This window comes from Bacillus rossius, chromosome 7, assembly GCF_032445375.1.
Source record: "Bacillus rossius redtenbacheri isolate Brsri chromosome 7, Brsri_v3, whole genome shotgun sequence".
Classification (NCBI taxonomy): domain Eukaryota; kingdom Metazoa; phylum Arthropoda; class Insecta; order Phasmatodea; family Bacillidae; genus Bacillus; species Bacillus rossius.
Window position 1 is genome coordinate 20,549,886 of NC_086335.1, and position 24,498 is coordinate 20,574,383.

At 40.4% G+C, this 24,498-nt stretch overlaps 1 protein-coding gene across 1 annotated transcript in view; it reads right to left on the reverse strand.

The window, feature by feature from the left end:
* Positions 1–220: 220 nt before the first annotated feature.
* The window catches only part of LOC134534412 (uncharacterized), a 288,355-nt gene continuing 264,077 nt past the window's right edge, over positions 221–24,498 (reverse strand). Inside the window, exon 6 of the mRNA XM_063372876.1 lies at positions 221–685. Within this exon, the coding sequence (XP_063228946.1) occupies positions 612–685 (74 nt within the window). The 3' untranslated portion in view covers positions 221–611. The remainder of the gene's footprint in view (positions 686–24,498) is intronic.

Genomic DNA, 24,498 nt, shown 5'->3' on the forward strand with positions numbered 1-24,498 from the left:
AGCATTGGTTTGCACGATTTGAGACAACTTAGTGTATTTAAACTTCCATTAATTTTTTTTCAATGGTTAACGCTTTTTTAAAAGTCTAATTATGATAATACGTCCAGATATTTACAACAAACAACGGTTAATAACTAGTAAATAAAAAAAATGAAGTTTGTAGGCAACATTTTATGTATGGCCCGTTTCTCTTTTAATTTATTATAATTTGAGACGGAAAGACTGAAAGGTTAAACAATTAATAAGTTTATATTTTATGATGTAAAAAAAATAGTTTTCAAGCCGGAAAAATATAAGTTATGCTACAAATAGTCGCAAAAAATACACGTAATAATATATATTTTTAAATTGAGTTTTGTTTATACACAACACATTTATATATGAGCAAGCAACTGCAGTAATAAAGCTACCGGAAAGGAAAAAAGGGGAAGAGAAACTGTTTGGTGACGGCGGTGGTGGTTGTTGTTGTTTTGGACACCGGGCGAGACACGAGAGAACAGCGAGACCGGCGGGGCGACGCACACGGGTGTTTGCTCGGGGTGCTCCCGCGAGGGGTGCACGAGAGGCTAGGGGTTGCTGGGCAGGGGGCGGTGCGGCGGACGTCACTGCTGCTACCTCCAGAAGGCCAGCACCAGAGGAGCGAGGGCCGCAGTCCAGCAGGCCGCGCACCCCTTCACGCCTGTTCCTGGAACAGAGCACACGGCCACCTGCACCACCCGGCCACCTGCACCACCCGGCCACCTGCACCACCCGGGCACTTGCACCACCCGGCCACCTAAACCACCCGGCCACCTGCACCACCCGGCCACCTGCACTACCCGGCCACCTGCGCCATACGGCCACCTGCACCACCCAGCCACCTGCACCACCCGGCCACCTGCACCACCCGGCCACCTGCACCACCCGGCCACCTGCACCACCCGGCCGCCTGCACCACCCGGCCACCTGCACCACCCATCGGAGCCCTGGACAATAACTGTATTTGGGAGGACTCTGAGGTACATATTCCAAGACACAAACATCAGGGTTTAGGTGCCTCTACCCTAACCTTATTCCTAGTGGGTGACAGGACACGGCCAGTACCTCTTAATATAGGGAACGGATTTCGACGTTCTGTCCATTAACGATCTGTTACCCAAATACCGCGCATGCACAGAGCTTGGTATGAGACATTTAAAGAGACTGGTAGTGTGGGCCACCGTTCGCGAACAGGTCATCCTTCTGTAACAGATGACACTGTCCATACCTTTCAAGAAGCATTCCAACAAAGCCCCTCAAAATCGACACGTCAGGCTTCCCGTCAACATGGTATTCCAAGTTCAACAGTGCACAAAATCTTACACAAAAGACATGCGCTTGATTCGTTTCAAATAGGTACAACATTTATTATAATGCTCTCTAAAATTGTTTTAAATTATTGTGTCTTTCGTACACAATAATATAAATATGAACAAACTGCCAGGTTTACAAAATCGAAAATTTAATAAGTTGTGATTTTGTGGCAGGCTCTTATAAAATATAACATATAAGCAAAAACATATTTTCGAAGTGAAACTTCTTTGATTAGAGGGTAACAATTTTCGAGCGTTACGAAAATTCCGATCGCATGAGGGGAAATAATTAGGTACGTTGTGGGGCATCCAATAGAGGAGAAGGCGGGGAAAGATGGAAATAACGCAGCATACTTGCGCTTTCTTACGCTCTTTTGGGCTCTCTTGGGATCTCCTGGGATCTCTTGTACTCTCTTGGCTCTCTTTGCTCTCTTCCTTTATTTCTCACTTTCTGTTTGCTCTGTTTGCTATCTTTCTATACTTGATCTCTTTGCTCTCTTCACTCTCTTCGCTCTCTTTGCTCTCTTTTCATTCTTTGCACTCTTACTCTCTTGCTCTCTCGCACTCGCGCTCTATCGCGCTCTCGCGCACTTGCGCACTTTCACGTGGGCGGTTGTTTCTTAGGGGTGGCACGAAGAGCTATCCGCACTCCAGGGCCGTTGGTGCGGTCAATGATCGCTGGAGCAGCCTTGAGCGGGCTCCACGTGGCGGCGTGCGGCTCAGGTTGAACCCTGCCATGCTGCAGGGATAGGCGGGTCGCGGCGGTAGGAACCCGCCTGCACCTGAAGCCACTCCGACTTTAGGGAGTATTTGGGCAGAGGGCAACACAACAGGGGTTTGAGCTCATTGTTGTGCACCGCACCTTGAGCAATATTAAAAAGATAATATTGGTCTTTCATGTCTGTATTATTTATTTTATTACTTGTGTAAATCAGTATTAATAAATTGTGTTATGTAAGTATTGTTTTGACTTTGTAATTAATATATTTGCTGGTATAGTACTTTTCACGCTGTAGTTTGACATGGGTAATTATTTGTCACGAATGATTTGATTAACTAAATCACACACCGTATTAAATTTCCGAACCCACGAGTGTGTAAATATGTAAGTTCAACTAAGAGGCGTGAATATTTCTCGATCGGAGTGTAGCTGTACGTGACTGTGCATTGAGCTAGGTCCTATTCGAATGCCATATTGTCACTTTCAGACTAAACACGTCCATTTGGACAATTAGTTAAGCTGAATAAACTACGTTATTATCGGCAAGCTTCAAGTTGAAGAATTATTTAAAATAAAAGTTAGTTTTAAATTTACGAGGAAAAAATTCCATACATTATTTTTATTCAAAGAAAATACAATTTATTTTTTCGTGTAAAAAACAGTTTTTTCATTTGAGATCACACCTGTGTCCTTACTATTCCCAATTGTTATCTCTTGCTTTATTAAAAATATTACTAATTTATCTATATCTATAACTAAATGGCAAGTAGTTTCACTTCTGTCGCGCGTGAATTCAAAGCAGACATTTTCTTTTAAATAGGTCAATTTAATATCCCTGTAACTTTAAAACGGTTCTGAAAATAAATGTGTTGGGATCTACAACAAAATTTTTTTCTTTGACAAAATCTGAACACGAACGCTGTACAATATTATTTGAAAGGAAATTACAGTTATGAAAATTAGTTTAAGTGTGTAGCAGCAAACCACGGTCTGATTACCATTTTTGTTTTGCTGGGTGGATCTTTAGGTTTCATAATGTTATTAGTAATGAACAGAAACAAGGTGTGATTCTGTCTGAAATATAATTACTCCATACTGAGTAAACTTATAGCAGATACAAGAGAAATATTAACGTACAATATTAATTACATTATTAAACAGCTCTCAGGTATATTTAGAAAGAAAGAAAAAAATTATGGGCCGGCCGTACATGAAATTATCAAAAGTTTCATTTACTAAAAATACATAAAGCAATAAAAAAATACAAATATATTTAAACCATCCCAGTTGAGGTATGTACTTAAAGTCCAGAAATTATGTTTGTATGATTAACTTTGTTTGACTGTGTAATTTAGGAAAGTTCAAAAAAGGTTGAACAATACAGTAGCGCCGGAGGTCGGGGCTTCGTTTCGGAGATCACGCGGGTACATGATGCCAGGGCGCTTGTGTCCTGTTGTGGAAGGGAGATGAAAATGCCAATTCGGCGTCCGGCTCTCGGACCCTGTCTGGAACAGTCCAAATCAAAACTGATCAGAACTTGTACACAGACAGTATACGGGGCAGAAAATGCCCGGAAAAGTTAAGGGGAGGTTGAGGAAAGTCGCGGATCGTCACTCACCAGACAGGGAAGTAGTCTTCGCTTTACCGATGCGTCGCCCGCCAGGAACTGGATCCCGCGAATACGTGGCTGGGCGCGGTCGTTTCTACCATTTCAAAAGAAATAATTTAAAAGAAAAATAACTATTACTCTTGTACTAAGCAGACGGACTAAACTACTTGAAAAAGATTATAGGGATAGCATCCCTTATTTAGGCGACTACATAGTCGGTTGCGGCCGGATGGAAGTCTTGCAGTGTCTCGTCGACTCGCCGATAATCACAAAATGGTCCGTCTGCAGTCGCGACGCGAAGTGTCTCGCGAAGAACCGCGTCTCGTAATTAAAAGTAACTGTTCTATCAAAAGTGGGAGGGGGGGACTGGGAGTCCGGACCGAAAGGTTCCGAAGTTCCCCGAGTGGGCATCATAAAAAAACTCTGACTGATGTCTCGAAGTTGGTAGCACTGGCCGACCTTAGCGCTACCTGTTGAGGGGTGTCTGAAATAAAAAAAGAATCGACTCGCCTAAGGCGTCTGCTTAAACCAAGGGTTAAAGGGGCAGTCAGGTGCTACACTCTGGCGGCCTACAGGGTAAGTTGACTGGGCGGTTAGCGAGTTTGCCGCTATATATCGTGTGCGGTCCATCTTGGCACACACATTTTTTATGCAAGGCATCCTTGGAGACGGTCGCTGTCTGCTGGGGTTTCTGACCGGTCATTGGTCTTAGGCGAATTCTTAGAACCTAGAGGGAAGGGGGGTGGACAAAAGGTGCAACGACGCTGAGAACGAGCGTCCATGACGTGCGTTTCGAGGAGAGAACCTAGTACGTATTCGTGACGGTAAAGGCTATGGTCAGCTCGTCTCTGAGAAATGGTAACAGCTTGTCCAGAGCTGCTATAGGCGGTTTTAGTCATGAAGTGAAGTAACATTACAGGCCTGGGACGTGCCTGTAAGCGAGGGAAATGTCGAACTGGCTGCCAGCAAAGTACTAGATCTGCAAAAGATCCTATAGGTCTCTGGGAAAGGTGCTTCAGACTACTGGCACAAAGTTTGACTTAGGGGAGTACACCAGCCTAACAAAGTGTAAATTGCCCTTTAGTAACCAAATTATAGAGCAAATAAAATTTCCAAAAATAATATAAAATTAATATAAAATTAAAAAAAAAATTGTCGAAATACCAAATTTCCGGCACAAGTGATTTACGCCAAAAAATAATGGCTCTACTACCAGTAGTCGCAAAAAATACACGTAAACATTTTTTTTTAAATTGAGTTTTCTTTTTAAACAACTGCAGTAATAAAGCTATATGAAAAAAAGAAAGAGAACTGTCAGTTCACGACATTTTATTGAAATTGATGTGAGAACTTGGTTTTTGAATACTGGTTTAACTGGTGCATTGCAAGTAAAATTTTAGTTAATATAATTTAGGTTTTTTTCTGATGTGCATTCATTTGAAGTATATGAATAAGGATTAAATTTTAACCACATTTTTTCTTAAAAATTTCGTTCAAATAAACGTTTTAACATTGATGATACATTTTGTAAATAAAAAAAAAACTAAATGTAAATTAAATGAAAAAAAAGTGTTACTATCAACTAAGATATTACTATTTAACTGTTATATTTTATAAGCTTTTAAGTCTCTCTAATATTTCGCTTTCATATATTAAATTTTTTAAAAATCAATAATTAGAGGGGATTCAATCTAGTATTTTCAATGAACTGAAACTCAGGTTTGAAGTTTTCTTTCATATTTATTGCTGACTTTTCCATACCAAACGCTTTAAAAATTTAACTTTTTTTTTAGATTAAAAAAATTTAATTATTGGTTTCAAAAGGCCATACCTTACTATTTTCATATAACTTCTCTGTATCCGAGACCATATTTTAAATTAAAAGCTTTAAAATCATCAATAATTTTTTTTTCGTTTGGTTCAGGATATTTGTAACAGCCGGTTGCGTATATATTCGTGGCTCCAGCTACACGCTAAAAAAAGTTTTTCGAAAAACATATATTACATACTTGATGGGTTCCAAGCTGTAATAAAACGACACAAAATTATTGAAAGAATATGAATAATCGTATTTGATAGTTGCAATAAATTTAGAAGCTCTCCCTATCAAATACCGGTGAAGTAGTAGCTCTGACCTCACAGGAGGAATAGGGATGTCACTCTATTCTAACTAACGCCAGGGGAGAATTATCGGGGGCTGTGATTGCCAATCCCTGAATCACTACAGCGCGACGGACACGACATGAACGCGACGCGAATAAAATGATTTTTTTTCTAACCATTCACACACTTTCAACTCCTCCGTGACTTCAATTCCACGAAACTCGTGGACGCACCAGACTTCCCGATTACAAAGCTTTTCTGTTTCCATCGCGGCTCAAGCGCGATTTTATTGAAATGGACGTGAAAATTTTTTTTAATACTGGTTCAACTGGTGCATTGGAAGTAAAATATTAGTTCGTGTATTTCAAGTTTTTTTTTCTTTTGTAGATTATTTAAGTAATCCAAATAAATATTCAATGTAAATCACGAGGTTTTTTTTAACTCAAAATGTAAGTTTAAAAAACCTTTTTTAACATTGATGACTTAGTCGTGGGGTTGCGTACGTAATGGCAAAAATAATTTTATATATATTTGTTTGTTCCTGTTTAAGGTGCGGTTAAAAACTGCGTGATCACAAAACTGCGATGCACTGATGTCGCGTCGCGTATGTCCCACTATTGTGCTTCCAGCACGCAAGTCACGCTTGTATGGTGGATCTTAGGTTCGAAGCCTACACTAAAATGTACGATCACTGGTTCTGCACACGAGCGGTTCTGGTCCACTATAATCCTGGAGGTCCCGCCTGCGCGTGACAGTTAGGAACGAAATTATCTAAGGCCTTGTCCCCTAGACTTGTCACTCGTCTGCACTGAAGCCTTGTAGACGTCCAAGCGTTCACCGACGTCTGACGGGGAAGTCCGAGCCACTACGAGAAATTTCCAGGAATAATGACAGCTACAAGATTTTTTGTAAAAAACATGGCGTTGTTTTTACTTAAGTTTGATAGATGGTGTGTTACCAACATTATGACAACGAAGATAACTTTCTTTCAATTAATTTTTTTAACCATTATGCTTGTTCATTGGAAAAATTAAACTTCCAGTCCTTAGAATTTCTTTTAAAGAAGACAATAATATATTTTCCCCTGGATATATTACTGTATGATTTAAGAAATAAATTGTAAAATACTTTTTAAGTCGCACCTCTTGCCGCTTGGTTATTTTCCTCACTCTCACTTTTGTTGTTGCTATAGAGCTGTCATGTGTTAGTCTCTAGTCTGTGTGTCCGTAAGTTTTACGTTCACAGACATTAGGACAAGCTTGGGCATCCATTTTACGTAAGAACAAGGCTCAATAAGGTAGCATGCTAAATTATTTTTCTTCAAATATTTAGAGTTTTGCTCAGGAATAACAAAAAATTATTTAAAAGGTTTTAATTCTTTAAAGGTGTATTTTTTTATTTAAAAAAGTTCTTATGTGATGATTTTTATTATAAACTTAAATAAAAATTCCATGCTAGTCGTAGATCTACTAAATGTACAAAATCTTGTGGCTTAAAATTTTTAATTATCCGTTAGTATGTAACCTTTATCTTGAACCAATATATTGTTATTATATCATCCTTTAAAAAAAATAAAACTTATATTTTCTCAAAAGAATGTTTATTTTTATGTATTTATTTTTTATATATTAAAAAATGAAGTGTATAAACTAAGGCTACATATTATGAATGAGTAATCAAAAACTGTACCAGACATGATTACATGATTTCATTACATGCTAGAAATAACACGATAATTTCCTCTTTAAAAACCTTTAAATAGTACTGGTTTGCTCTGTAAAGGGTTTAATAAATAATTATATATGTACATTTTGAAAATTTATTCAAAATCATCCGTGAAATACTAAATAATAGAATCAAAATAATTTGGGATTAGGGCACACTCAAGAGGTAGGTGGTTGTGTTGTCAGAAAAAAATCGCCTCCTGCCAAGGCGATACGGTTTGATGTCCGGCGGGGAAACTTGGCGGACGTTGCCCGTGGCTTGTGTTGATTCCACACCGAATATCATTCCGTCACTGCTCCAAGCCCCACCTGAACTCATCTCGCGCTTTCTCCAGGGCAGCCGGCTCCTGTGATAGTGTCAGCTCCACGCATGTGGACCCTGCCTCAGTGGGGACTTGTAACCACCCCCTTAACACGTCGCACAGTGGAGGGAGGGTGGCCGGCCGAGCGGCTCCTCGGGGATAGGGGCAGCCGGAGGAGGGATGCTGTGTGGACCAGCGGGCCAGTATTGATCTCCGCGGTTTTAAGTGTCGCCGTCTCCCGCGCACCCGGAGTCCCGAGTCTGGGTCGGCGAGACTCCGCCCTCGCGTCTCCCGGGGGAGTGGGGGGGGGGGGGGGAGGGGCTTTGAGTTCGAGTCCCAGTCCGGACACACGGGTTTCTGATTCACAGAGGTCCCACATCTTCTCCCCAGGAAGACACCTAGATGGTTCCTTACTGCGTGGACCGTCGCAGATTCCTTCCCCAGTTCCCCCATACCTGTGGCATGCATACTAGCTTTAACTATATTTACTAATTTTCAATTAATTAAAATAGTAATTTTCTCATTTTGACTACGGCTCCCACAGCATAATAAATTTAATTTCAAATAAATATAGGTATATACTAGAAAATAATTATTCAGGAAATTGTAAAATTTAAGTTGATGGGCACAGAGTAAAATAATTATTTTTACGATTTAAAAAATTATTGTATGGCATCTAGAAACTCAGCACGTAAATTTAAGTATCATATATTGTTAAACTATATAATGTAGTACAAACCAAATATTCGGTGTAACTCCGTGTGTGGATGTCCTTAAAATATAAAATAAATTATTATCTTTGAATGATTTGTGCAATGGGAGTGCATGACTTGATGGAAGCTTTTGGACATACGTCATTGCTTAGCACAGTGCTTAGCAATGGCGTATGTCCAAAAGCTTACATCAAATAAAATAAATTGTTTTAAAATTTACAAGGAATTTGTTTGTACTTTCATCAGCCCCTGGTGAGGTACGACAGTGTGTCTTGTAATATCATTAGCTTGTGAAATTACAAGAACAATACTTTTAACGCCACAAAATGAACTCTTGTATAAACACGAAGTTACCAGCAGCCGCAACAGGTCGCAGTAGAAGCAAATCGTGCTAAAGCACAAACGTGACTAACCTGATTTTCACACGAAACTAGTACCATAACTTCCCAGAGGCTTAAAACATGCTTTAAAATAATATTTAAAATTTTTCCCGTTAATTTTTATCTGATCATTAGCCTAGTGGCTATGGTCCCTGCCTATCAGCCTTAATAAGAGATACACCTCCCCTCCATTCGAAACCAACCCACTGTAATAATAATTTTTATAAATATTTTAAAAACGTTTTAATGAATATATTTACAAGTTGGCGGCCGACTGCAGACGACACAAATCCAAGATGGCCACCGACACCCAACAAAATACATACATAAATAACTTTCTAAGCCTTATTGTCAAGGAGCAATGTAACACTTATCAACTTAGTTAGGCATAAAATAACCTATATATGTTTTTATAAGAAACTGATCCGTGAATATTTCGGGTGACTTTCCACACATGTATCTTATTTGGGTTAGACAGCAACATTACTTTTATAACACAGAATTTCTTTGCAAGAAATGTATGATTAATTAATTTCTTCATAAAACATATAAACGTTTTAACAGCACTGTTTTGGTTATTATTGGACGCAGCAAATACGTTACTGAACTGTGGTTACCAAATCCGTCCTTTATTTAGTGAACTCAGAGTCATAAGCCTATGGCCGAAACAATCGCCATCTCTCTGTGTTACGAAAAACCTCATATTCATTGACACCGAGACAGAGGCCCGAATAACAATCGTTTGTGCATCTGCGGAATTTTTTGTTTTTGACGTGACAACGTCTAATAAATCGATGAACGCCGGGTGCCCGCACGAAAAAGTGTCCCTTAACGCACATTGTCCCACTACGATGTGTCCCGTTACGCTCATTGTACGCTTGCGCCTTATCTCTCTTCCACTCGATATGACTTTTCAATCATGTTTTCTTCGTTTGAATTATTAATATTATGTAATTTAACGATCGTCCACCGATTTTCAGCACAATCAGTACGGTTATTTAAAAGTAATGATGAATTTTCAAATTCGTTTTTGTACGAACAATGGTGTTTTACAGTTACACATAATAATTCAAATTACACCCGGGATCTTTTGCACAATGTTTTAAAAAATATTGCAACACATTATAAATAAGTTTGGTGTATTTGGGATGCGTATTTGTTATAAAATCGTCATATAAAAACGAAATAATATTATTACCCTACGGTGCGGCCATCTACGGTGACAGACGCCAACCGAATGAATCGCGCTATCTATCTGCGTCCGTGGCAACCAGGCACTCGTTAATACATATTTTCCTTGGTTTATCGCGAGGGGCGTTATTATTAATGAATTATAAATAATATTTCGTTCCCGGGGCCACAATTTCATATCATTTTGAGCACTGGAAGACATAAAAACGTAAAATATTCTCGACGAATTTTAATCTCGGCTCCAGCGCACCACGAGCGTCTGGGGTGGAGATTAAAGCCGAAATTATTTCTTAAACTTACTAATACTTATTTTATTAACTGCAAGGGCATTTTTATTAAATTCTACGTTTAATTTCAGGACTAACAAACTTCGTTGTTAAATGTGTAATTGCGAAAAAAGCGTATAACATTCTCGACGATCTTGAAGTTAAATAGCAAACATGTATAAATGTTATAGTTAAAATAACTTCTTCGTTAAAGTAATAAACATATTTGAATTAATGAGTGCAAATAAAAGTAAATTTATCAATTAAATTGTAGATTTCATTTCACTCCTTCTTTGTATCCATACAAAATAGTGATAATTCAATAAAAATGATTCAATTTTATTCATAAAAGTATGCAATCATTCCATTAATGTTTTGTTATGACGTTGTCACGTTAAACTATCGTCCGTAAACCAACTTTACAGACAACCATTTTTTTGTTGTAAAAGTAACTGTTAGGTTAGGTTACGAATGTTATATAAATAATAGTCTTACAACAAATTAGTTCTTCACTTATATTCTCCTGAGGGTAGGTTTTCGCAGGTCTAGGTGCTTGTAGTTGAAATTAAAAATACCACAAATATTTTTAAAAATAACTATTGGGAAATTGTATGAGCTGGCGGAAAACTTCCCATGTTTTGGGATTTGATCGGAGGCCAGGGACTCGTGGGTCATCCATCTGGATTGTGTTACGGTCGGTGACCTCGTGTTCACACCAGTCCATTCCGAGGCCGCGTTCGTGCATATTCGGTTTTTCTGATCATCTAAAATGAAATCATCAAGGATTAAAATTTCAAATTCCATTTATAGGGTATTTGGAAATATGTTTTATGCTGGTTAGTGAAAAGATTGGTGATTCTGACGTAAAGAAACATTCCTGAATACAAAAATATTAGGTAGTTAATCTATTTTTTAAGGCTTGGTGTAAATATTAAAAATTTGTGATTTCGTGAAAACGGTCGGTTAGGTTAAAAAATATTAAAATTACTATTTATGTTGTGGACAGTTCGTTAGTTTAGTACATAAAATATATTTTTCAAGAGTTGATGTTTAGTTAGGTTAGGATAGCAACATTAAAATTACTGTAAAATATTTGTAATGGTTGTTTGGGCATCACCAAATTTAAGATGTTCCTAAATTAACGTAACCAATTGCCCTCATTATTTTAAAGTATTTGTAATGCAGCTAACCTAGACTAACCAACCGTTCAACCGATTTAATAGTATTTTTACTGTAGAGAACCCGAACTAAACAACCGTCCACACTATTTTAAAGATTTTTTAAGGTAGCTTGACAATCTGCTAAATTCTCCGTCACTTATGTCTATAAAATACAATCTCGAAATCTTTCCACGCTATTTTATCCCATGATATGTGCTCCCGAGGTTGCACGAGCGGCGAACTTCGGTGAACTTCGGGCCTCGGAACGGACTGGTGTGAATGTTACACCTGCGGGCATGCGACTTCAGCGCCGTCAGCGCGGGACAGATTATTCCGACCTTACGGCCGGCGTTCTCATGTTCCCCTCCCACGTATGCGCCCTAATAGGGTAGGGTGGGAATAACATTCCAGTTCGCTTTTATAAACATTCCAGAGCTTTTTAAGTGAACAGAACTGCTAGGGATCGCTCCCTGTTGTTTGATCGGGAGAGTGTTAGAGCTTCGGCAATGACCAGCGGCTGGGGCCACCAACCCAGCATAGTAACCGCCTCAGCCCCTTTACCACACTCGGTGGGGACAGCGGCCTGTAGCTCGGCCGTCCGCTGTTACGGCAAGGGTCTCCTCAACTTCTCGACCTAGCCGTGCGCTCACCAGTAACAAGCCGCGATTGGAAATGGCGAGTCTGTTTCCCGGTTCTAGGAACCCATGTTTGGCAACTGGTAACAGTGTCAGGCATGTAAAAGACCCATCTTTCTCCTAACCAGGATTACACCCTAACGGGATCGTATGCCTGGGGGAGTATTGGTGAATTTATGAGGTGTGAACCTAAGTTACATGTTACGACAAGGGTGAGGGGGTTGCGGGAACGAGCATCTCCAACACGGCCGTGGGGCCCGAGGTTTCAAACACGGCAGCTCGGCCGATGATGGGGGAGGGGGGGAGGTGTGTTCTTTGCCCTCGTCCTCACCGTAGTGACGACGGCAAGGAGTCGCCCAAGATGATGATGTCTAGCCCAGAAGGCGACTTGCGATCGTCTGTTGATGTCGTTTGTCAACTGCCGCTAGATGAGACCGCGACTGCACCCAAGAGGTTAATTGTGGTTCAGACAGAACGTAGGTAAGTCACTGACGATCCACTCGCAATTCAGACTCATATATCATCGACATTTGAAGGTTGTACGTTAGAAATAAATTTATTTTTAAAACAATCTATTTATATATAAAACTATTAATTCCAACTCTTCGAACTATTTAACTATCTCTCCGTAGACATGAAATGCCCAAATGTAATATAAAAGCAATGTTGAATGTAACTTGTAACGACGCTGTCTCGTGTCGCGCACCGGATCACGACTGAACACCGCCGCGATAGTAGGTCGTGTTGACGGGGGGGGGGGGGGGGGGGAGGTTCTTACTTTCACACCCTCCCCTCCAGGTCCTGTCCTTTATTAAGGAAGCGATTTATACATTCCCGGGAGTGACTTACAGAAAGCATGGAGGAAAAAAAATAGGACGGCAGGTCTTGGGATTGAGTGTCTTAGCAACTGCGCCACTTCAATCCGCTGATGACAAGATCCGTGTGTTTTATAGGGGTTTCCCTGTCACAGGACATTCAAAATTAATTTTAGGTAATGCACAAACTAAATATAATATAAACCCTCTATTCGGGTACACTTAAATACAATTTAATAAACAAAAATAAAACTTTTTAAAACAGCGTGGGTAACGTGCAGTTAAATTTTTTTAAGATAAATGAGATATAATTTTTACCTTCTAACGTCAATCACGACGGTTAAGAAAAGCAATTAATTGAATATTCATTAAAACTTTTGTTCACTTTAGATACTGACGTCAGTGAACCTGCCATTAAGACATTTCACAACGTAAACTTTTCTTAAAATAATATTGTCATAATAGTTACGTAAAAAGTCACATTTGAGTACATCTTTAAATATGAAAGTTTCACTGTTTTAATAAACTTTTATTCATTTTGTTTGAGAATTAATAGTTTTAATTTTAAAATAACAGAATTTATATTCCTTCATTTCATATGGCTCAAATGCCTTCAAACAGTGTATAACACAAAATATATAAAAACAATCTTCTAAAATTTAAAATAGTTTTTGTTAAAATAAAAGAATTAGTTTCTTGATCAAGCAAAGCTAATAAAAAATAAACCAATTTGATAAAGACTTTTATTCAGGAAGTTTATATTATCATAAAAAACAAATATGAATGTAACTAAATTTAATTCTGAAAGAAAAAGTAATACATTTAACATTTACGTAACATTTGCTTAAATACTTAACTATTGAAATGGTTTTTCAGTCAACGTAACAATGTTAAATTAGCATTTCTTCCCAAATAAATGTGCATATAAGTGTTTCAAGAGTTCAGTACCTTGTAATAAATGCATACATTTCAGTAATTATTTATTAAAGGGCATTTTTTGAGATAACTACAACTAGATAGAATTCATACTTGTCTGCAATTAAGTTGAATTAAATCTTGATATTGTAAGAGATTTAAATTCAGTAAATCTTTAAAGTTTTCAGGTATTTTCTGGAATGCCACGTGCTAAAAGTGAGAGTCACATAGTTTGTATTGAAATGAAACTCTCCTCAATAAAGATGAATAGGAACTGGGATAAGTGCAGTCGGGATTAATATTTCTCTGAAATTAATTTGGTTCCATGAAATTTGCCTCTTTTTTATTAAAATAAAAGAGAGGGGTATATGAAAAAAACTATTTGTACCATTTCCATTGCTAGAATCGTAATGTTTCTCAGAATATCGCTTTAACGTTCCACTCCAACTCGTGCAAAAGCAGTACTGACATGTTTTGAAACCCCGGCGGGAAGCTTACTTTATTGTGTGTGTGTGTGTATGTGTATATATATATATCGCCCGAGCTGAAAGGTAGAAACCTTTGTACTTGACGTGACGTGTTGCGACAGTGGAGCACGGGTTTAATAAAACATTTCACTCGTCAGCGTTCTCGTAAAAGGAACAATAAAAAAAAACAGTTCAATAGCTCGGAGTGAAATGACAATGAAATATTCCGGGTCGGATCAGGGAGTCCGCGGACGGGAAGTCCACAGAGGGCTGTGACACAGGCGTGACACGCAGGCGAAGTGACGTGACGACCGGGCCTAATGCTTCCAGTCATGCCTCAGGCGACCGGCGACTTGGCTCGTGCAAGTCCAGCCTGTGCTCGGTGCGCAGGGCTGACGTCATGCTGTGACGGGTTCACTGGGTGTTTTGAGGGTTCCCAGCGTGATGTGGGAGATCGGGGAAGGTTCCAGCAGTGCTGATAAAGTCTTAAGGGCTCAGGAAACAGCCAACTGTCTGGTCAGCTGAGCGAGGTACGGGGCTGAGGCGGTGAATATGCTGGGTTGGTGGCCCCAGCCGCTGGTCAGTGCCGAAGCTCTGATACCAGTACTATGTAAATGGGCATACTGGATCAGGATGCAGGTAGTGGAGCCGAGAGCCGGCTCCGCCATCTTGGATTGTGACGTCACGGCGGCCATCTTGGATTGTGACGTCACGGCGGCCATCTTGGATAAGCGTAACGTGACACTTTTTCGTTCGTGCAGCCAGCGTAACGGGACACAGCGTAACGGGACAAGTATATCACGGCGTCCATCTTGAATCCGCCATTTTGTATGACGTCATTGTGTGTTCTCGAAAATTCCGGTGATGTGTTTTCCGCCATTTTGAATTATGACGTCACCGTTGCAATTTTTGTTACGGCCGCCATCTTTAACTTTTTTATTTATTATCCGATTTTAACGATTTTTTTTTAAATTTATAAAAAAAAATTACTTAATATAAATTTAATAAATTATTTATAAAAAAATTACATAAACGACACGGAGTTCGGAGTCCTCGGTTCGAACCCGACAGAGGCAAAAAAAAATAAAAATGGCGACCGATCCAACCCTCACAGTGGACGCAGGCAGACTGACCCCCACCACTTATGTCAATGCACATATACCATCAGGTAGTATGACATCATGTCCGCCATCTTGAAATTCGGACGCCATCTTGAAAATCTTTATTTATTATCCGATTTTAATGAAAAAAATTCCAAAATTCATCAAAAATTTAACGTATTTGAATTCTGTTTGATTATATCGATGCACGTCCTTGGTTCGATTCCCGACGAGAGTAAACAGTCGATCCTTCCTCCATGAAAGCTACCTAGACTGATCTACCACCACCAATACCAAAGTATATACCGTCAACTGGTATGACATCATGTCCGCCATCTTGTCTTCATCTGCTGGAGACCGCCATCTTGTTTTCGTATGCTAGAGTGTGCCGATACCATGTAGTATAATTATCTGGTCACCACACCTTTGACCTTGACCTTGACCTTGAAATTCGACCTTGACCTTGAAATTCGACCTTGACCTTGAAATTTGACCTTGACCTTGAAATTTGACCTTGACCTTGAAATTTGACCTTTACCTTGAAATTTGACCTTGACCTTGAAATTTGACCTTGACCTTGAAATTTGACCTTGACCTTGAAATTTGACCTTGACCTTGAAATTTGACCTTGACCTTGAAATTTGACCTTGACCTTGAAATTTGACCTTGACCTTGAAATTTGACCTTGACCTTGAAATTTGACCTTGACTTTGAAATTTGACCTTGACCTTGAAATTTGACCTTCACCTTGAAATTTGACCTTGACCTTTAAATTTGACTTTAACCTTGAAATTTTACTTTTTCCTTGTCAACCATCATGGACCCGACATTTAATGTTCAGTACATGCTACCAGGAGCGACCAACTGCTGGAGTACGTCATCTTGTGTGTGTACTCATATTATAGAGTACATTTACATCTGGTTAATTTTATTTTAACCTGCTACAGTGCAGTAATCATTTATTACCGAGGTGCCCACCGCCATCTTGAAATTCGGACGCCATCTTGAAATCATGTAATAATGTAGCTAGAAAAGCGGGAAAAAATCCAAAATTCATCAAAAAAATCACTCATTAACTTACAAATCGAATCGATGGATCCCTGTCCACGGTTCGATTCTTGACCAGAGACAGTTGTAACTAATTATTAAATAAATGTTAGGTTCTGTTTTCCATTACCTTTCGCGGAGTTTATTAATCATTCACTCTACGAAAATCAACTCAAGTCAATATACCGGACCAACGAATTAAATCAGTGCCGATTAGCCTATTATGAAAGTCTAATTTTTCATTAATCTGAATAAAATATAAGCCGTTCATGTACAAAGCCACACATATAGATCAATTGCCTTCAGTCCATGAGACCGAGTCATGTCATTATCAGACGTATAGGCTAGTCATTTCAGGACCACATGACCTTCGTAATCCATCGTGACATTTTTATACATTCTAAAGGACCAAGTAACCTTGTAAAATATTTTAGTAACACCAAGAGGTGATAAACTAGTAAATATTCAATCACTACATTTTGTACTACGCGCAATCAACAAAAAAGGAAGCACCAACAACGAAAAGATAGCACCACCAACGAAAAGGCAACACATTTGGAAGCACCGACTACGAAAAGGCAGAACATTTGGAAGCACCGACAACGAAAAGGCAGCACATTTGGAAGCACCGACAACGAAAAGGCAGCACCGACAACGAAAAGGCAGCACCGACAACGAAAAGGCAGCACATTTGGAAGCACCGACAACGAAAAGGCAGCACATTTGGAAGCACCGACAACGAAAAGGCAGCAGCGACAACGAAAAGGCAGCACATTTGGAAGCACCGACAACGAAAAGGCAGCACCGACAACGAAACGGCAGCACATTTGGAAGCACCGACAACGAAAAGGCAACACATTTGGAAGCACCGACAACGAAACGGCAGCACATTTGGAAGCACCGACAACGAAACGGCAGCACATGTGGAAGCACCGACAACGAAACGGCAGCACATTTGGAAGCACCGACAACGAAACGGCAGCACATTTGGAAGCACCGACAACGAAACGGCAGCACATTTGGAAGCACCGACAACGAAACGGCAGCACATTTGGAAGCACCGACAACGAAAAGGCAGCACATTTGGAAGCACCGACAATGAAAAGGCAGCACATTTGGAAGCACCGACAACGAAAAGGCAGCACATTTGGAAGCACCGACAACGAAACGGCAGCACATTTGGAAGCACCGGCAACGAAAAGGCAGCACATTTGGAAGCAACGACAACGAAAAGGCAGCGCATTTGGAAGCACCGACAACGAAAAGGCAGCACCATCATCAAAAAGGCCGCACATTTGTCATTGGCTCGAATATTCATTGGCTCCATTATTCATTGATTCCATCAGTCTATTGATTCCATCAGTCTAGTGACTCCATCTGTCATTGGCTCCTACAGCCATTGGCTCCTACAGCCTTTGGCTCCTACAGTCATTGGCTCCAACAACTGTCTTTTGTCTCACCAACTCCAAATATATATATTTGGCTAGAATTCTACGAGTCCAAGAGACTATGAGACCACATGGCTACGAGTCTAAAATGATCTAGCTGGTTACGAGTTATACATGGCTTGCGAGGCTACAGAGCTACGAAGTTTCTAGTACACAGGTTTACATGACTGCGAGGATACAGGACTACAAGTCTGCAAGAGTACTTGACTACGAAGGTACTCGTCTACATGACTCCAGTTACCGCATCTGTCTTCGACGGAATTTTCTCTTTTGCTCCAACTGCTCCATCAGCATTATGTTATAAGATTACAAGGCCTCTTGCTTACATAGCTTCAAGTCTACAAGCCTCCAATGCATCATGACTGCGAGACTACGATCAATGAGGTTACGAGTCTACGCGATTGCGAGTCTTCTAGGTTACATGATCGCGAGGCTATAGGACTACGAAGCTTCTAGAACGCATGGTTACGAGACTGCGAGGCTACAATTCTACGAGGTCCCAAGACATCCAGGCTACGCGACTACGAGCCATGAGGTTACGAGACTACGTGACTACGAATCTTCAAGTTTACGAGACTGCGAGGCTACAGAGCTACGAAGCCTCTAGTACACAGGTTTACGTGACTGCGAGGATACAGGACTACGCGACTTCGAGCCATAAGGTTACGAGATTACGTGACTACGAATCTTCATGTTTACGAGACTGCGAGGCTACAGAGCTACGAAGCCTCTAGAAAACGAGTTTACGTGACTGCGTGGATACAGGAATACAAGTCTGCATGAGTTCTTGACTACGAAGCTACTCGTCTACAAGGCTCCAATTGACACATCTGTCTTCGATGGAATTTTCTCTTTTGCTACATCTACACCATCAGCATTATGTTATAAGATTACAAAGCTACTTGCTTACGTAGCTTCAAGTCTACGAGGCTCCAATACATCATGACTACGAGACTACGAGCCATGAGGTTACGAGACTATGCGATTGCAAGTCTTCAAGGTTACGTCATCGCGAGGCTATAGGACTACGAAGCTTCCAGAACGCATGGTTACGAGAATGCATGACTAATTGGCCGCATGGCTACGAAACTTTATGTCTCTAACTGACTACAATAGCACTATTCAGTGGTGAGAGTTAATTTATTTCATGCAAAGGTACTTGCTGCAAGCAGTTCCACTTTTCAACATCAGATGACGTCACGTTTTGCTTGCAGGTAAAATAATATTTATTTATTTTATGCGGGATGCGGGTTGTTCACTATCGATCGCATAAGAAGAATGGCATCGATAGTCTTCAAGGAGAAGGAAGTTCGTCCTTCCTGCTAGTGCTTCTCAGATTTCTCACGGTCCGCCATCTTGGATTGCGACGTCACGGCTACCATCTTAGATGGGTGTGACTTTGACCTTTGACCGAAACCGCAGGAATGATCGCAAGCACACGGATTAACCATTAAAATATATATAAGAATTATCAGGAGCACACGGAGAAAACCATCATAATATTGGCAAGAATAATCAGGAGCACACGGAGAAAAAGACACGTGTTTTCTTTGATATCATAAAATTACAGAAAAAAAATATTTAGAAATAAAAAAAATTAATAAAAAAATTTAAAATAAAAACAAAAAATACATAAAATTCTGGCTTGTACTAGAACTCTATCTTTGCTCAGCAATGATAAGTTTACAAGCTAGCAGAATCTATTTATGTATTTTTTGTTTTTATTTTAAATTTTTTTATTAATTTTTTTTATTTCTAAATATTTTTTTCTGTAATTTTATGATATCAAAGAAAACATGTGTCGTTTTTCTCCGTGTGCTCCTGATTATTCTTGCCAATATTATGATGGTTTTCTCCGTGTGCTCCTGATAATTCTTATATATATTTTGATGGTTAATCCGTGTGCTTGCGATCATTCCTGCGGTTTCGGTCAAAGGTCAAAGTCACACCCATCTAAGATGGTAGCCGTGACGTCGCAATCCAAGATGGCGGACCGTGAGAAATCTGAGAAGCACTAGCAGGAAGGACGAACTTCCTTCTCCTTGAAGACTATCGATGCCATTCTTCTTATGCGATCGATAGTGAACAACCCGCATCCCGCATAAAATAAATAAATATTATTTTACCTGCAAGCAAAACGTGACGTCATCTGATGTTGAAAAGTGGAACTGCTTGCAGCAAGTACCTTTGCATGAAATAAATTAACTCTCACCACTGAATAGTGCTATTGTAGTCAATTAGAGACATAAAGTTTCGTAGCCATGCGGCCAATTAGTCATGCATTCTCGTAACCATGCGTTCTGGAAGCTTCGTAGTCTTATAGCCTCGCGATGACGTAACCTTGAAGACTTGCAATCGCATAGTCTCGTAACCTCATGGCTCGTAGTCTCGTAGTCATGATGTATTGGAGCCTCGTAGACTTGAAGCTACGTAAGCAAGTAGCTTTGTAATCTTATAACATAATGCTGATGGTGTAGATGTAGCAAAAGAGAAAATTCCATCGAAGACAGATGTGTCAATTGGAGCCTTGTAGACGAGTAGCTTCGTAGTCAAGAACTCATGCAGACTTGTATTCCTGTATCCACGCAGTCACGTAAACTCGTTTTCTAGAGGCTTCGTAGCTCTGTAGCCTCGCAGTCTCGTAAACATGAAGATTCGTAGTCACGTAATCTCGTAACCTTATGGCTCGAAGTCGCGTAGTCCTGTATCCTCGCAGTCACGTAAACCTGTGTACTAGAGGCTTCGTAGCTCTGTAGCCTCGCAGTCTCGTAAACTTGAAGATTCGTAGTCACGTAGTCTCGTAACCTCATGGCTCGTAGTCGCGTAGCCTGGATGTCTTGGGACCTCGTAGAATTGTAGCCTCGCAGTCTCGTAACCATGCGTTCTAGAAGCTTCGTAGTCCTATAGCCTCGCGATCATGTAACCTAGAAGACTCGCAATCGCGTAGACTCGTAACCTCATTGATCGTAGTCTCGCAGTCATGATGCATTGGAGGCTTGTAGACTTGAAGCTATGTAAGCAAGAGGCCTTGTAATCTTATAACATAATGCTGATGGAGCAGTTGGAGCAAAAGAGAAAATTCCGTCGAAGACAGATGCGGTAACTGGAGTCATGTAGACGAGTACCTTCGTAGTCAAGTACTCTTGCAGACTTGTAGTCCTGTATCCTCGCAGTCATGTAAACCTGTGTACTAGAAACTTCGTAGCTCTGTAGCCTCGCAAGCCATGTATAACTCGTAACCAGCTAGATTATTTTAGACTCGTAGCCATGTGGTCTCATAGTCCCTTAGACTCGTAGAATTCTAGCCAAATATATATATTTGGAGTTGGTGAGACAAAAGACAGTTGTTGGAGCCAATGACTGTAGGAGCCAATGGCTGTAGGAGCCAATGACAGATGGAGTCACTAGACTGATGGAATCAATAGACTGATGGAATCAATGAATAATGGAGCCAATGAATATTGGAGCCAATGAATATTGGAGCCAATGACAAATGTGCGGCCTTTTTGATGATGGTGCTGCCTTTTCGTTGTCGGTGCTTCCAAATGCGCTGCCTTTTCGTTGTCGGTGCTTCCAAATGTGCTGCCTTTTCGTTGCCGGTGCTTCCAAATGTGCTGCCGTTTCGTTGTCGGTGCTTCCAAATGTGCTGCCTTTTCGTTGTCGGTGCTTCCAAATGTGCTGCCTTTTCGTTGTCGGTGCTTCTAAATGTGCTGCCTTTTCGTTGTCGGTGCTTCCAAATGTGCTGCCGTTTCGTTGTCGGTGCTTCCAAATGTGCTGCCGTTTCGTTGTCGGTGCTTCCAAATGTGCTGCCGTTTCGTTGTCGGTGCTTCCAAATGTGCTGCCGTTTCGTTGTCGGTGCTTCCAAATGTGCTGCCGTTTCGTTGTCGGTGCTTCCAAATGTGCTGCCGTTTCGTTGTCGGTGCTTCCAAATGTGTTGCCTTTTCGTTGTCGGTGCTTCCAAATGTGCTGCCGTTTCGTTGTCGGTGCTGCCTTTTCGTTGTCGGTGCTTCCAAATGTGCTGCCTTTTCGTTGTCGCTGCTGCCTTTTCGTTGTCGGTGCTTCCAAATGTGCTGCCTTTTCGTTGTCGGTGCTTCCAAATGTGCTGCCTTTTCGTTGTCGGTGCTGCCTTTTCGTTGTCGGTGCTGCCTTTTCGTTGTCGGTGCTTCCAAATGTGCTGCCTTTTCGTTGTCGGTGCTTCCAAATGTTCTGCCTTTTCGTAGTCGGTGCTTCCAAATGTGTTGCCTTTTCGTTGGTGGTGCTATCTTTTCGTTGTTGGTGCTTCCTTTTTTGTTGATTGCGCGTAGTACAAAATGTAGTGATTGAATATTTACTAGTTTATCACCTCTTGGTGTTACTAAAATATTTTACAAGGTTACTTGGTCCTTTAGAATGTATAAAAATGTCACGATGGATTACGAAGGTCATGTGGTCCTGAAATGACTAGCCTATATGTCTGATAATGACATGACTCGGTCTCATGGACTGAAGGCAATTGATCTATATGTGTGGCTTTGTACATGAACGGCTTATATGTTATTCAGATTAATGAAAAATTAGACTTTCATAATAGGCTAATCGGCACTGATTTAATTCGTTGGTCCGGTATATTGACTTGAGTTGATTTTCGTAGAGTGAATGATTAATAAACTCCGCGAAAGGTAATGGAAAACAGAACCTAACATTTATTTAATAATTAGTTACAACTGTCTCTGGTCAAGAATCGAACCGTGGACAGGGATCCATCGATTCAATTTGTAAGTTAATGAGTGATTTTTTTGATGAATTTTGGATTTTTTCCCGCTTTTCTAGCTACATTATTACATGATTTCAAGATGGCGTCCGAATTTCAAGATGGCGGTGGGCACCTCGGTAATAAATGATTACTGCACTGTAGCAGGTTAAAATAAAATTAACCAGATGTAAATGTACTCTATAATATGAGTACACACACAAGATGACGTACTCCAGCAGTTGGTCGCTCCTGGTAGCATGTACTGAACATTAAATGTCGGGTCCATGATGGTTGACAAGGACAAAGTAAAATTTCAAGGTTAAAGTCAAATTTAAAGGTCAAGGTCAAATTTCAAGGTCAAGGTCAAATTTCAAGGTCAAGGTCAAATTTCAAGGTCAAGGTCAAATTTCAAGGTGAAGGTCAAATTTCAAGGTTAAGGTCAAATTTCAAGGTCAAGGTCAAATTTCAAGGTCAAGGTCAAATTTCAAGGTCAAGGTCAAATTTCAAGGTCAAGGTCAAATTTCAAGGTCAAGGTCGAATTTCAAGGTCAAGGTCGAATTTCAAGGTCAAGGTCAAGGTCAAAGGTGTGGTGACCAGATAATTATACTACATGGTATCGGCACACTCTAGCATACGAAAACAAGATGGCGGTCTCCAGCAGATGAAGACAAGATGGCGGACATGATGTCATACCAGTTGACGGTATATACTTTGGTATTGGTGGTGGTAGATCAGTCTAGGTAGCTTTCATGGAGGAAGGATCGACTGTTTACTCTCGTCGGGAATCGAACCAAGGACGTGCATCGATATAATCAAACAGAATTCAAATACGTTAAATTTTTGATGAATTTTGGAATTTTTTTCATTAAAATCGGATAATAAATAAAGATTTTCAAGATGGCGTCCGAATTTCAAGATGGCGGACATGATGTCATACTACCTGATGGTATATGTGCATTGACATAAGGGGTGGGGGTCAGTCTGCCTGCGTCCACTGTGAGGGTTGGATCGGTCGCCATTTTTATTTTTTTTTGCCTCTGTCGGGTTCGAACCGAGGACTCCGAACTCCGTGTCGTTTATGTAATTTTTTTATAAATAATTTATTAAATTTATATTAAGTGAATTTTTTTATAAATTTAAAAAAAAATCGTTAAAATCGGATAATAAATAAAAAAGTTAAAGATGGCGGCCGTAACGAAAATTGCAATGGTGACGTCATAATTCAAAATGGCGGAAAACACATCACCGGAATTTTCGAGAACACACAATGACGTCATACAAAATGGCGGATTCAAGATGGACGCCGTGATATACTTGTCCCGTTACGCTGTGTCCCGTTACGCTGGCTGCACGAACGAAAAAGTGTCACGTTACGCTTATCCAAGATGGCCGCCGTTACGTCACAATCCAAGATGGCCGCCGTGACGTCACAATCCAAGATGGCGGAGCCGGCTCTCGGCTCCACTACCTGCATCCTGATCCAGTATGCCCATTTACATACTACTGATACCCTCCCGATATACAACAGGAAGCGATCCCTTACAGTTCTGTTCTTTTAAAAAGCTCTGGAATGTATTATAAAAGAACTGGAATGTTACTCCCACCCTACCCTATTAGGGCGCACATGTGGTAGAGGAACGTGAGAATGCCGGCCTTAAGGTCGGAATAATCTGTGACGTGTTTCAAATCACTTTCCACCTCACCATTGCCACGCTGCAGCACCCAGAACATGGCTGAAATGGCGGCGCACGACAACTGATAATGTTCAGGAAGTATGAACCATCATTTCCCTAGTTAAACATGGTCAGTTCCATTAAATAAAGAACTTCGCAACTGTTT